We start from the raw sequence: 15,628 nt of genomic DNA on the forward strand, positions 1-15,628 counted from the left end.
AAGGGTGTAGGAGCTTGTGGGCATTATCTGCATTTAAAAATAATTAACATGACGGTATTTGTTAAGCGCTTACTATGTGCAAAGCACTGTTCTAAGCGGTGAGGTAGATACAAGATGATCAGGTTGTCCCATGTGGGGCTCACAGTCTTCACCCCCATTTTAATGATGGCATTTATTAAGCACTTACTATGTGCAAAGCACTGTTCTAAGCACTGGGGAGGTTGCAAGGTGATCAGGCTGTCCCACGGGGGGCTCACAGTCAATCCCCATTTTACAGATGAGGTAACTGAGGCACAGAGAAGTTAAGTGACTTGCCTAAAGCCACACAGCTGACAATTGGCGGAGCTGGGATTTGAACCCATGACCACGACTCCAAAGCCTGTGCTCGTTCCACTGGGCCCACGCTGCTTCTCTGTGTTACCTCATTTTACAGATGAGGTAACTGAGGCCCAGAGAAGTGTAGTGACTTGGGTAAGGTCACACAGCAGACAAGCGGTGGAAACGGGATTAGAAGCCATGACCTCTGACTTCCAAACCCGGGCTCTTTCCACTGAGCCACGCTGAGGTGACAATAGTCACAAATGACAGTCCTTTTATTTGTTATAGAATAAGGGCCAATAACAACACCCTAGTGGGCCTAAGGTAATCTGGTCAGACACAATCCCTGTTCCACACGGGGCTCACGGCCTAAGTAGGGGGGAGACCAGGAATTGAATCCCCATTTTGCAGATGTGGTAACTGAGGCCCAGAGAAGTGAAGTGACCTGGGTAAGGTCACAGAGCAGACAAGTGGTGGAAACGGGATTAGAAGCCAAGGCCTCTGGCTCCCGAAGCCTCGCCTGCCGGCGGCCTAGTGGGCTTCGCGGCCTGAGGCGGCCCCGCGGAGGGATACGTTCCCTGAATGCGGGAATTAATCAATCAATCGATCAATCAATCAATCGTATTTATTGAGTGCTTACTGTGTGCAGAGCACTGTACTAAGCGCTTGGGAAGTACAAGGTGGCAACATATAGAGACAGTCCCTACTCAACAGTGGGGAAGGTTTGCGTTTGCGGGAGGGCCCAGCGGAGGGACATGGAAGGGGTCAGCGTGAGGCCCCGGGGCCCGGCGGAGGGAGACGGACGGACACCCCTGTGCGGCGCTGTTCGGCCCGGCCCTGTGAGGACCCTTTTAATAATAATAATAATGATGGCATTTGTTAAGCGCTTACTATGTGCAAAGCACTGTTCTAAGCGCTGGGGGGATACAAGGTGATCGGGTTGTCCCACCTGGGGCTCCCAGTCTTAATCCCCATTTTACAGATGAGGGAACGGAGGCTCAGAGAAGTTAAGTGACTTGCCCAAGGTCACACAGCAGACATGTGGCAGAGCCGGCATTTGAACCCATGACCTCTGATTCCAAAGCCCGGGCTCTTTCCTCTGAGCCACGCTGCTTCTCTTTTAGACTGTGAGCCCACTGTTGGGTAGGGACTGTATATGTTGCCAACTTGTACTTCCCAAGCGCTTAGTACAGTTCTCTGCACACAGTAGGCGCTCAATAAATACGATTGATTGACAGGCAGGGGACATTCTGCGCCGCCGCGGGGCGGTCCGATCCGGTCCTGTGAGGCCCCGAGGCCCGGCGGAGGGAGACGGACGGACAGGGGACGCTCTGAGCCTCTGTTCTGTGGCCCTGCCCTACGAGGCCCCGGGGATGACGGATCATCATCATCATCATCATCATCATCAATTGTATTTATTGAGCGCTTACTATGTGCAGAGCACTGTACTAAGCGCTTGGGAAGTACAAATTGGCAACGTATAGAGACAGTCCCTACCCAACAGTGGGCTCACAGTCTAAAAGGGGGAGACAGAGAACAAAACCAAACATACTAACGAAATAAAATAAATAGAATAGATATGTACAAATAAAATAAATAAATAAATAGAGTAATAAATATGTACAAATATATATATATATATACAGGTGCTGTGGGGAAGGGAAGGAGGTAAGATGGGTGAATCTCCTCACCGTACCTCGCTCTCGCCTGTCCCGCCATCGACCCCCGGGCCTGGAATGCCCCCAATCCCTCTGCCCATCCGCCAAACTAGCTCTCTTCCTCCCTTCAAGGCCCTGTTGAGAGCTCACCTCCTCCAGGAGGCCTTCCCACACTGAACCCCTTCCTTCCTCTCCCCCTCGTCCCCCTCTCCATCCCCCCATCTTACCTCCTTCCCTTCCCCACAGCACCTGTATATATGTATATATGGTTGTACATATTTATTACTCTATTTTATTTGTACATATCTATTCTATTTATTTTATTTTGTTAGTATGTTTGGTTTTGTTCTCTGTCTCCCCCTTTTAGACTGTGAGCCCACTGTTGGGTAGGGACTGTCTCTATATGTTGCCAATCTGTATTTCCCAAGCGCTTAGTACAGTGCTCTGCACGTAGTAAGCGCTCAATAAATACGGATGATGATGGTGCGGCCCTGTCCTGTGAGGCCCCGGGGACTGGCGGAGGGAGACGAACGGGAGGCAGGCTGAGCCTCTGTGGTGCGGCCCTGTCCGGGCCTGTTAGGCCGCGGGGCTCCGCGGAGGAAGACGGACAGGGCACGCGCTGAGGCTGTGCGGCCCGGCCCTGTGAAGGCCCGGCGGAGGGGGACGGACAAGGGTCGCGCTGAGGTTCTGTGGTTCGGTCAGGCCTGGACTTGTTCTGTCCTGTGAGGCCCCGCGGAGGGAGACGGACCGTCCGGTCCTGTGAGGCCCCGAGGTCCCGCGGAGGGAGACGGACAGGTCACGTGCTGAGCCTCCGTGATGCGACCCTGTCAGGTCCGGTGAGGCCCCGGGGCCCGGCGGAGGGAGACGGACAGACAGGGGACGCGCCGGGATGCTGTGGTGCGGCCTTGTCCGGGCCTGTGAGGCCGCGGAGGGAGACGGGCAGGGCGCGCGTTGAGGTGCTGCGGTCGGTCCTGTGAAGGTCCGGCGGAGGGGGACGGACAAGGGTCGCGCTGAGGTTGTGTGGTGCGGCCCGGCCCGGACTTGTTCTGTCCTGTGAGGGCCCGCGGAGGGAGACGGACGGACAGGGCACGCGCTGCGCTATTCATTCATTCATTCAATCGTATTTATTGAGCGCTTACTGTGTGCAAAGCACTGTACTAAGCGCTTGGGAAGTACAAGTTGGCAACATATAGAGACGGTCCCTACCCAACAGTGGGCTCACAGTCTAAAAGGGGGAGACAGAGAACAAAACCAAACATACTAATAAAATAAATAGAATAGATATGTACAAGTAAAATAAATAAATAGAGTAATAAGTATGTACTAACATATATACGTATGTACAGGTGCTGTGGGGAAGGGAAGGAGGTAAGATGGGGGGGATGGAGAGGGGGATGAGGGGGAGAGGAAGGAAGGGGCTCAGTCTGGGAAGGCCTCCTGGAGGAGGTGAGCTCTCAGTAGGGCCTTGAAGGGAAATCGTCCTCCCCCTCGTCCCCCTCTCCATCCCCCCATCTTACCTCCCTCCCTTCCCCACAGCACCTGTATATATGTTTGTACATATTTATTACTCTATTTATCTTGTACATATCTATTCTATTTATTTGATATTGTTAGTATGTTTGGTTTTGTTCTCTGTCTCCCCCTTTTAGACCGTGAGCCCGCTGTTGGGTAGGGACTGCCTCTAGATGTTGCCAATTTCTACTTCCCAAGCGCTTAGTACAGTGCTCTGCACACAGTAAGCGCTCAATAAATACGATTGATGATGATGATGATGAAATCGTATTAAATCGTATTCAATAAGTACGGTTGAATGAATGAATGAATGCACCGGTCTGGTCTGGTCCTGTGAGGGAGGGCGGGCCGGAGGAAGCTGGCTTTCTGTATATATGTATATCACCTGTATATATGTTTGTATATATTTATTACTCTATTTATTTTACTTGTACATATCTATTTATTTTATTTTGTTAGTATGTTTGGTTTTGTTCTCTGTCTCCCCCTTTTAGACTGTGAGCCCACTGTTGGGTAGGGACTGTCTCTATATGTTGACAACTTGTACTTCCCAAGCGCTTAGTCCACTGCTCTGCACACAGTAAGCGCTCAATAAATACGATTGTTGATTGATTGATTGATTGATTTCTCCGCGGCCCGCCCGCTGCCCGTCACCCATGTCTCAGAGGCTGTAAGAGCCCGGGCTTGGGAGCCACAGCTCGTGGGGTCAAATCTCGCTGCCTCCGCTGCTTGCCTGCTGTGGGACGTTGGGCGAGTCACTTCACTTCTCTGGGCCTCAGTTCCCTCATCTGGAAAATGGGGATGAAGACTGTGAGCTCCACGTGGGGCAACCTGATCAGTCAATCAATCAATCATATTTATTGAGCGCTTACTGTGTGCAGAGCACTGTACTAAGCGCTTGGGAAGTCCAAGTCGGCAACATATGGAGACAGTTCCTACCCAACAGCGGGCTCACAGTCTAGAAGGGGGAGACAGACAACAAAACCAAACATACTAACAAAATAAAATAAATAGAATAGATATGTACAAGTAAGATAAATAAATAGAGTCCTCCCCAGCGCTTAGAACAGTGCTTTGCACATAGTAAGCGCTCAATAAATACGATTGAATGAATGAACAAGTACCATAGTTATTATTATTAAACCTGTTAATCTCGGGGCTTCCCGTCCTGCCCTCTTCCTCCGACCCCGCCTTCCCCCTCTCTTCCCTCCCTCCCACCAACCCTATTACTCTATTTTACTTGTACATATTTATTCTATTTATTTTATTTTGTTAATATGTTTTGCTTTGTTCTCTGTTTTCCCCTTCTAGACTGTGAGCCCACTGTTGGGTAGGGACCGTCTCTATATGTTGCCAACTTGGACTTCCCAATCAATCAATCAGTCGTATTTATTGAGCACTTACTTTGTGCAGAGCACTGTACTAAGCGCTTGGGAAGTACATCTTGGCAACTTATAGAGACGGTCCCTACCCAACAGTGGGCTCACAGTCTAGCGCTTAGTACAGTGCTCTGCACACAGTAAGCGCTCAATAAATACGATTGAATGAATGAATGAACCCCCCTACCTCCTCCCTGTACCCCCTGAGCCCAGGCTGCAGCTCTGCTCAGAATGGCATAACTGATCAACCAATTAATCAATACTAATTCCTTCTCCATGCCTCTCCTCCCCTCATCTGCAAAAGGGGAGTTCAATACCCGTTGTCCCAATTTCCACAGTCAGCCCCTGATTCATTCAATTGTATCTGCATAGGAGAATACACTACAACAGAATTGGTAGACATGTTCCTTGCATACAATGAGCTTTTCACCTCGATTCTCCCCTAATTTAAGGGCAGGTCAATTCAGCTGTCTGATTTCAGCCCCTAGACTGTAAGCTCCTTGAGGGCAGGGATCAGGTCTACTATGGAGTGCTCACCCAAGCACTTAGTAGGGTGCTCTACATACAGCACTCAATAAATACCATGGACCAATCAGTGGTATTTATTGAGCGCTTATTGTGTGCAGAGCACTAAGTGCTTGAGAGAGTACAATATAACAGAGTTAGTACAGTGCTCTGCACACAGTAAGTGCTCAATACGTACGACTGAATGAATGAATGAACAGAGTTGGTGGACACCTTCCCCACCACCAACGAGTTAACAGAAAGAGCGGGAAATGATGAAACAAAGGATTTTGTAGACACCCAGTATTTAATATAAAGGTATCAATTAATGATGATGATGGCATTTGTTAAGCGCTTACTATGTGCAAAGCACTGTTTTATTAAGTGCTTCATATGAACAGAACACTGTACTAAGTGCCCGGGAGAGTTCAATACAACAGAGTTGGGAGACATGTTCCCTGCCTAAAATGTATCCTTGGCAAACTGTTATCTTTAGCCCCGGGAGACTTACATTAAATTGACTCACGTGGGATTTGTACTGTTTTAATGCAGCATTGCTTTAATAGGCTTGGTAATTTCCGCTGGGGTTTCAGATTGGGGGTAGAGTGTCATTTTTAAGATACGGTTTTATCGTTTGTTCGTGGTGACAGGAACTAAAGAGGCCGCAGAGGAAAAAAAGTATGTTTAACAGGATCCATCAAGAGGACTCACAAACCTCCCATGACCAGCCGAAGGACCCAAGAGGTGTGGCCGAAAATTCTTAGTCCCGCAGTTTTGTGCCAAGCAGAGTTCCTGAGCTCCAGTAAAGGGAGTAAGTGAACTGTGCGTCCTCTGTGTTTCCGCCACTGATGTCAGATAAATAGTTGTTAGACTTATTTGAGTTGAACACGTTGTTGCTACACATTAATCCTGAACGTGTGTCGTTTTCTCAGAGTGGGTGTCTAATTTGGATAGGGAACCCACTGGGCTTGGATGGGGTCTAATTAATGTACTGTGCAGTTACTGCCTCTCAAGCAGAGGATTAACTAGGACAAAGCTGTTTCTAAATACATTTTCAAAGGCAATTATAAAACAAAACTGCCGTTTTTTAGAATGATGTTTTTTCTCCGTTAAACTAATGATTGGGTGAATCATTGGATTGGCGATTTTTTTTTTCTGTTGCGATTCTGTTGCCTTTAATGTGGAATTAAAATGGATTAGAATGTGTGGGATAGATGAATAGTGAACAAAACATACCAGTAATTAGAGTGGGCAAAACCATGTCTTGTATACCGTAGTCGAAAGGTTAAGATATGGACAACATTTCATTAAGAACAATAGAGGACATTATGAGTGGCCACTGAATGTTACGAATAATAAATGTTCCATTTATATTGCACAGAAGGAGCACTTCTAGTGTAGGAAGGGGTGAGATAATCATTTAATAACGAGAAAAGTAGTAAACACAGTTCCCTGAAAACTATCATTCAGCCTCAGCCCTGTTTGAGTCGTTCTTATCTGTTTTTGCAAAGTTCATCGCGGCCTTTTTCTGCTCAATACAAACCTCAAACAGTTCCGTCTGGAAAAAGTGTTTTCTTCCAGAAGCACGATTTTCTTATTTTATATTGGTAATCCGTTCATATTTCTGAGGGGAAAAAATGTAAGTGAAAGAAGTGGGGACGTGGATGTGGGGAGGCTTGTGTTCATTTGCATAGACATAAATGCTCATCAGTGAAGGGATGTTACCCTACTCTGTGTGACAAACCGGTTACTAATTAATTACACACCTTAAATTGTTAAATTGTTGGCCTTCTGTTCATGCTCTCCCCTTCCCTCCCATCCGTTATTCAATTTGTGCACTCTTACTCGAAAGTAGTAATTTTGGTCACTATGAGACCAACATGAGAGGGGCTGCAAAATCAATCAATCAATGGTGTTTTTTGAGTGGTTACTATGTGCAGAGCATTATAATAAGTGCTTGGGAGAGCACGATAAAGTGAGTAGGCTCCATCCTTTCCCTCAGTTAGCTTACAATCTAATACAGGCTAATTGACTGAAAGTCCCCACAGGTTTGGGAAGACCTGCTTAATGTAAACTTTTCTGCTCATTGAAAGTGCTGCAATGGCTCTCTCAAATTGTGAGTTACTCTGACTTTGCCTGTTATTTCTCTAGTGTTTGAAATTGTACATTTAATATTTCCTTGGTAAGGAACAATTTTGTTAGGTCTCAGGAGTGTAGTTGGTTTCTACTTTAAAATTTACTGTTTAGCTGCCGTGGGTTAGGTTTTTGTGTTGTTTTTTTAACACAAGGAGCATTGCAATTTGAAATCTCAAACCTAAACTTTAGTCATTAGTTTCATTGTAGTCCTCAATTAAACCTTTCCCTAAGCTGTTAACAAGATCTTTGCAACTCCTACTGAGGGTGTCATAGGGTGGCACCCCAGGCCATTGGGTTTGGCAATCCAAAATAAATAACTGTGGTATTTGTTAGGCATTTACTGTGTGCTAACCACTGTACTAAGCAGTGGAGTAGAAACAATATAAGCAGGCTGAATACAGTCCCTGTCCCTCACAGGGCTTAAAGTCTAAGGGGAAGGGAGACCAAGTATCGAATCTCCATTTTACAGATGAGGAACCCGAGGCACAGAGATGTGAAGTGACTTGCCCAAGATCATGCAGCACACCAGTGGTGGAGCTGGGATTAGGACCCACGTCCTCTGACACCCAGAGCTCCTTGTTTGGACTTATAAATTTTGGACTTTTGTTTTTTCTCTGTGACGTTTTTCTCTTTGAATGTGCCTCCTGTATTTTAGATAATGAGCTCCTTGAAGTCAGGTGGGCATGGTGACTAATTTTCACTGTATTTCCTCTGGCGACTCACATTGGGCGTGATATATTTTAGTATACTCTATCATTATCACCATGACCACCACAATTAATAACAGTTGAGTGGCCAAAATGGCCGAAGGGAGGAAAAGGAGGGAAATTAATGATCCTGAAAAATCAAGTCCTAGACTCTCATCTCCCACTTTGGTATTTATTAGGTGCCTACTGCTCAGAGTGCTATGCTAGGGGCGTATTAGGGGGCATTAGAAGGAAAATACATGGGCCCTGCCCTCAGATCTACATTCTAAATGGATTGATGTGAATGAGAAGTTTTCTGCTTCATGAATATAAGGGACTGAAACCACCTCTTGTTTGGACTTTTCTCAGGGTGTTTCACAATGGAAATCTCGGGGCCACTGGCTTCCAGTTTGTAAGCTAGATGCTTAGGGAGGCACAGCCCTGCTGCAGTAATACACTAACTGACATTGCAGAGGAGGTGGGGGAAAGGTACCTCCACTGGGAATGTCTGGCTTGCCATTCATTTCAAGTGGGATGTATAAACTGAGAAAAATCAAAAGCAAGAGTTCATTTTCGTTCTGCAGCTCGAGTCGTCGTTTCAGTCTCTCATGGAGTTTCCAACCAATCTGACTCAGACATAAAAAAAAAAACAAGCCAGGAAACCCTCTGAAATGATAGGTCCCCATCATCATCATCAATCGTATTTATTGAGCGCTTACTATGTGCAGAGCACTGTACTAAGCGCTTGGGAAGTACAAATTGGCAACATATAGAGACAGTCCCTACCCAACAGTGGGCTCACAGTCTAAAAGGGGGAGACAGAGAACAAAACCAAACATACTAACAAAAGAAAATAAATAGAATAGATATGTACAAATAAAATAAATAAATAAATAAATAGAGTAAAAAATATGTACAAACATATACATATATACATACATATATATGGGGTACATATACCCCAGCCTCTCCAGTGCTTCAGTCACCCTGTGGTGATAATTCACCTGCAGGCCCCTAGAGAGCCATTTCACACCCTGCACTTATAAGGCCCTAAACCGTGCAACAGCAACAAACAATGTTGGCGTGCCCAATTCCAGGTGAATGGGGCAGAACGGGCTCTAATGGGAAGCTGTAATCACGCTGCAGCTCCCATCACTTCCCCTTTTGGATCTGGATCACCGAGTTGGCAGCTCTGGAGAATTCTGCTACCATGGCAGACTTAAATCGGGGGGGGGGGGGGGGCCTTGCTTCCTACACAGGAAGGAGGCAGAGAGTGGAAAATGCCCACACCAGCAGGGAGGGTCTTAGAAGCAGCTGTCCTAGATTGGAAGTGGCACTGCCACCCAGGAAATGGGCACTGGGGCTTCTGGGGTGCTTGGAGACTGGTGTGTTAGAATGACATCATACTCATCGTTTGCCTTATGCCCTGAGGTCGATCACCCTCTGTGTTATATGGTTCTCTAATGTCAGAAGAATGAAGCAGACAGCAGTTGGTAAGTGATGTTTATTGAGTGCTTACTGTGTGCAGAGCAATGTACTAAGCACTTGAGAGTGTACTGTCGCATTAGCAGACACTATCCCTGACCTCAAAGATCTTCTATTCTTGTGTGTGTGTGTTTCTGTGGGGGAGATGTGGTGGGGGTGGGAATAAACATGAAAATAAATTATAGGTAGGGGAAGCAACCAGTCTGAGGATATGTCTGTACGTGCCGGTTGTGTTTGAAATGTGTGTGTTTGGTGCCGGGGCCGGGGGAGGTTGAGTAGCTAAATGCTTAGGGGATGAGAAGCAGCGTGGCTCAGTGGAAAGAGTCAGAGGTCATGGGTTCAAATCCTGGCTCCGACAATTGTCAGCTGTGTGACTTTGGACAAGTCACTTAACTTCTCTGTGCCTCAGTTACCTCATCTGTAAAATGAGGATTAAGACTGTGAGCCCTCTGTGGGACAACCTGATCACCTTGTAACCTCCCCAGTGCTTAGAACAGTGCACATAGTAAGCGCCTAATAAATGCCATTATTATTATTATTATTATGAGGACTCAAATGCATGGGTGACCCAGTAAGGAAGGTAAGTAGAGTGGGGAGATGAAAGGTTAGTTAGGGAAGGCTTCCTGGAAGAGCATTTCCAACACTGTGGCAAAAAAGGTAGGAGGAAGTGGTAGTTTTCAAGGAGTGTGGAGAAAGGACTCTTCTCTCCCACTGATGGAGGGGCCCCTGGCTTGGCCTGCCTCTAAGACTGGTGGGGTGGAGGGCAAGGGAGAAACCACTGGCCCCATGGAGGGACCAAATTTCTACTGACAAGCACCTTTCCCTTAGAGATGCTCTGTTCAGTCAGAGGGATAGTCGGAGCCTGCTGATTCTTACCTCTCTGGTCACTGCAGCAGCCAGGCAAAGTACAGAATAGAGCTGTATCCCAGTTAGCACTCTCATTATTCTCTGGAAATAGTATCAGGGATCAGTAAGAGTGCTAAACAAAGTATAAACCTTCTAAAGCGTACTATCATCATCATCATCAATCGTATTTATTGAGCGCTTACTATGTGCAGAGCACTGTACTAAGCGCTTGGGAAGTACAAATTGGCAACATCTAGAGACATTCCCTACCCAACAGTGGGCTCACAGTCTAAAAGGGGGAGACAGAGAACAAAACCAAACATACTAACAAAATAAAATAAATAGAATAGATATGTACAAGTAAAATCAATCAATAAATAAATAGAATAATAAATATGTACAAACATATATACATATATACAGGTGCTGTGGGGAAGAGAAGGAGGTAAGAAGGGGGGGATGGAGAGGGGGACGAGGGGGAGAGGGGGAGGAGGGGGAGGCAAGTACTATGTACTTGCCACATAGTAAATGCTAAGCAAATACTATTAAATGTTCCTGAAGTCCAGAATATTGAATTCTGTAAAAAAATGTAAAAAAATTAACAACGATAACACAGTATGATTACATGACCAAATAGCAATGTATATTTGCATTTTTTTTAAACTATACCCGTATGTAAATACTTTTTTTTATGTGTTATCATCCACATCCTAGTCAGTCTGAATATACTAGAAATCTGGCATTTGTTTTGCTAAATAGCCTTGTCATTATCTAATGCTAAATTGAAACGGGCTTTAATCATCCTGTATGTCAGTCAAAATGCCTCAGAGGGGAAGAGAAAGAAGAAAGGGGGTGTTTAGGCCATGGTGGACTTTGCAGCACTATCTCGAAGAGCCAGGACTCTGTGAGAAGTAGCAGCATAAAAATCCAAAAGTGCCATCAGCAAACAGGGCTAAAAGCCAAGGGTTATCATGGGGAAATCCCTGTAGAAAAAGCAAAGATCTCTCTTCTCCAGACACCTAGTAACGTTCCAGCTGATTGTTCCTGGTTCATTTTTATTCACAGAACATGGATCGGCAGGGCTCCGACCAAGATTCTGTTACGCTGGAAGACTATTCTCCTGTCTGTGTAGGGCAGGAAGCCGACCTTAAAAAATTGGAAAGAAAAACAGCCATGGTCCATAACAGAGAAGTTGTTGTTTTCTACCACAAAGGAGAATTTCATGCCATGGATAACCGCTGTTACCGTAAGATTCTTGCCGTTGTACTCCTAGTGCTTATGCGATGACTAAGAGGAATCAAGTCACCAGTGGTATTTATTGAGTGCTTACTGCGGGCAGAGCACTGTACTAACTGCTTGGGAGAGTACAGAACGATAGAGTTGGTAGATGTGATCCCTGTCCACAACGAGGTTACAGAAAACAAGACATGTACCTGTTAGGTGACCGTAATGCTACCTCTCATTTCATTTCAGATGCTGGGGGACCTCTCCATTTAGGAGAAATAGAGGTAGGTAAAAATTTAATCTGCCTTCAACAGAATGATACTTTTCTCTACCTAGTAATGTTCAGTTCTAAACATGCACATATCACTTTGGCAAAATGATTTCAGTTGGAATAAATTAGAATTGATCAGACTAATGCTGCCTTATTTTCAGTTATTTTAATGAGGAGCAGTGTGGCCTAATGGGTAAAGCCTGGGAGTCAGAAGGACCTGGGTTCTAATCCTAGTTCTGCCACGTTTCTTCTATAGGACTCTGGGCAGGGCACTTCACTTTTCTATGCCTCAGTTACCTCATCTGTAAAATGGGGATTGTCACTGTGAGCCTCATGTGGGACAGGGACTGTGTCCAACCGGATTAGGTTGTATGTACCCCAGGGCTTAGCACAGTGCCTGGTACATAGTAAACGCTTAACAAGACCCATAAAAAAAATTATCTGAGTCCACCATCAGTTAAAAACAATTCACTTGAAGTACTTGAATCTCTTACCTCAATCCCTGAAATTAAATTGCAATCTAACAGGTGATGGCAGAGTAGCAGCAGGCACACTGAATGGCTGCTAAGGGGAAGGTATGGACAAAGCAGAGAGGGGTGATGAGTTCTTACTCAGAATATCTGGTACTTGTTTAAGCACTACATGCCAAACATTGTATTTACTAAATGCTGGGGAATATACACAGTAATCAGATCAGACACGGTTATCTCTGTCCCCCATAGGGCTACCAGACGAAGGGGGAGGGAGGACAGATATTTAATCCCCATTTTAAAGACGAGGAGACTGAGACACAGACAAGTTGAAGCGACTTGCCCAAGGTCACCCAGAAGACAAGGACTGGAGCCAGGATTAGAACCAACTCCTTTGACTTCCAGACCTGTGGTCTTTCCATTACTTGCCGTGGACATTGCCAAACAAGTGAAATAGAAAGTATGTTAGTGTGAGTTTTGCCAAGAACTGGTACTGAAGCTGAACTCATTCTTCTCTCCTAAATCTCCTTTTCCTAATTTTCCCATCAGTATGGGTAAGACCGCTCTCCTCGCCTCCGCAGAGTTCTCCAATTGCTCCCCAGTGCTTCTCCTAGTAAACAACAACTCCTGATCATTGGAGTCAAGGCTCCTCTTCACCAGCTGACTCACTTTTACCAATCTACTTTCTTCTGTCACAGCCCCTCAGCTCATGCTCTTCATTCCTTCCAAGCCGACCTCCTCCAGCTTTCTTCTTCCTGACCCTCTTCCTTCTGCCTGAGACCATCTTTTCTGCGAAAAAGGAGGCTAGACCCTCTCCTTAAAAAAATATGGTGCCATCCCTTCTTTTTTTTTAATGGTCTTTATTGAACACTTACTATATGCCAAGTGCTTTGATAGATACATGCTAATCAGTTTGGACTCAATCCGGGTCCCATGTGGGGCCCACAGTCTTACTTTCCATTTTACAGATAAGGTAACAGAGGCAGAGAGAAGGTAAATGACTTATCCAAGGTCATACACAGCAAACAAGTGGCAGAGCTGGAGAACCCAGGTCCTCTGACTCCCAGCCTGGGCTCTTTCCACTAGGCCACTGTGCTTCTCACCAGCCGCGCACTCACCCTTGTCTTCTGACATTCTGTCCGGATGGATGTTTTTGGAAGAACAATCCCAAATTTTCCCATAGTGTTTTATCCAAAACACCCAGTGAAATATGTACTATATGAGAACCTGCTGCATACTAGATCCTAGATATGCCAGCTACCAATACTTCACCTGATCAGACGCTTGTTCTGCGGAGGAAAGAAACTGATGACAATATGGTAGTTCTTTGATATTCGAAGATGATGGCAGGGTAAAAAAAAATGCTTACCCTTTCTTGGAACCATTGTGCACCCGTAGGCTGCAAGATTGTTTAGAAACCATTAGGTTGTTTCGGTAAACCAGTTCTATTCTTAGACATTTCACTGCAGTGTGTTAGATGTTAGCACAATGCTGGCTTCGAGATTTGAGAGGCTAACTAGGAAAATTTCAGATTCTAAACAATTTAATCCGCTTAATTTGTTTTTCCCCTCCAGGACTTCAATGGACAGTCATGTATTGTTTGCCCGTGGCATAAATATAAAATTACTCTGGCAACAGGAGAAGGATTATATCAATCAATAGATCCCAAGAATCCAGCAGCAGTTCCAGAATGGTGCTCCAAAGGAGTGAAGCAAAGGATTCATGTTGTGACCGTAAAGAACGGAAATGTTTACGTGACTCTTTCAGATACAAGTATTGCGTATGACTCGGATTATTATGCTTCTGAAAAATATAAACAACTGCTAATTTCTAAAATGCTTAAACAAGGAAGTGCCTAATCTCAAATTTGGCAATAACAAACAAGTATTTCTATAGATGTGGAACATTTCTATACACAAGGCACTGGAAAAAACAATCAATCAGTCTGGCATTACCTTTTTTTAACAATGGAAAGTATAGTTCTGAAATGAATAAACATGAACCTGATGTAGAATCTGAATACTGTATTTGGTTCTGAGGTTTGTAATTTAAAAGGATGCAGGGGGAGTCAGAGGAGAATCACAGAGATGACTGATCGGCTAGGCATGTAAAAGGCACCTCAAAGACAGATCGGGGTCATCATGGGTTCTAATCCTGACTCCGCCACTTGTCTGCTGTGTGACTTTGGGCAAATCACTTAACTTCTCTGGGCCTCAGTTACCTCATCTGTAAAATGGGGATTAAGACTGTGAGCCCCATGTGGGACGTAAATTGAGGAAACAACTGTCTTGAACCCCGACACCGCCCCACACCCCCAACTCATTTCATGATTTGAACGAACCTCCTGCTCGTTCAAGCTCTCATCCTATCCCATCTGGACTACTGTATCAGCGTCCTCTCCGATCTCCCATCCTCTTGTCTCTCCCCACTTCAATCCATACTTCACGCCGCTGCCCAGATTGTCTTTGTCCAGAAACGCTCTGGGCATGTTACTCCCCTCCTCAAAAATCTCCAGTGGCTACCAATCAACCTATGCATCAGGCAGAAACTCCTCACCCTGGGCTTCAAGGCTGTCCATCCCCTCACCCCCTCCTACCTCACCTCCCGTCTTTCCTTCTGCAGCCCAGCCCGCACCCTCCGCTCCTCTGCCGCTAATCTCCTCACTGTGCCTCGTTCTCACCTGTCCCTCCGTCGACCCCCGGCCCAGGTCATCCCCCGGGCCTGGAATGCCCTCCCTCTGCCCATCCGCCAAGCTAGCTCTCTTCCTCCCTTCAAGGCCCTACTGAGAGCTCACCTCCTCCAGGGCGCCCTCCCAGACTGAGCCCCCTCCTCCCCCTCCCCATCCCCCCGCCTTACCTCCTTCCCCTCCCCACAGCACCTGTATATATGTTTGTACGTATTTGTTACTCTATTTATTTGTACATATTCCATTTATTTCATTTTGTTAATATGTTTTGTTCTGTCTCCCCCTTCTAGACTGTGAGCCCACTGTTGGGTAGGGACCGTCTCTATATGTTGCCAACTTGTACTTCCCAAGCGCTTAGTACAGTGCTCTGCATACAGTAAGCGCCCAGCTTAGTACAGTGCTCTGCACACAGTAAGCGCTCAATAAATGCGATTGAATGAATGGATAAATACG

At 45.8% G+C, this 15,628-nt stretch overlaps 1 protein-coding gene across 5 annotated transcripts; it reads left to right on the forward strand.

Moving 5' to 3' along the window:
* The first annotated feature begins 2,645 nt into the window (after nucleotides 1–2,645).
* Nucleotides 2,646–14,509, forward strand: RFESD (Rieske Fe-S domain containing). Of its 5 annotated transcripts, none has more exons than XM_038765749.1 (5): nucleotides 2,646–2,660; nucleotides 6,022–6,182; nucleotides 11,590–11,770; nucleotides 11,998–12,032; nucleotides 14,064–14,509. In XM_038765749.1, the coding sequence occupies exons 3-5, from the start codon at nucleotides 11,593–11,595 to the stop codon at nucleotides 14,346–14,348; spliced, it is 498 nt and encodes a 165-aa protein (XP_038621677.1). In that variant the 5' UTR covers nucleotides 2,646–2,660; nucleotides 6,022–6,182; nucleotides 11,590–11,592; the 3' UTR covers nucleotides 14,349–14,509. The 5 variants fall into 5 exon arrangements, with proteins under 5 accessions (XP_038621677.1, XP_038621673.1, XP_038621674.1 ...); XM_038765745.1 differs by lacking the exon at nucleotides 2,646–2,660 and adding an exon at nucleotides 2,669–2,807; XM_038765746.1 differs by lacking the exon at nucleotides 2,646–2,660 and adding an exon at nucleotides 2,826–2,991.
* The last annotated feature ends 1,119 nt before the right edge of the window (nucleotides 14,510–15,628 follow it).

This window comes from Tachyglossus aculeatus, chromosome 23 (assembly GCF_015852505.1).
Source record: "Tachyglossus aculeatus isolate mTacAcu1 chromosome 23, mTacAcu1.pri, whole genome shotgun sequence".
NCBI classification, from domain to species: domain Eukaryota; kingdom Metazoa; phylum Chordata; class Mammalia; order Monotremata; family Tachyglossidae; genus Tachyglossus; species Tachyglossus aculeatus.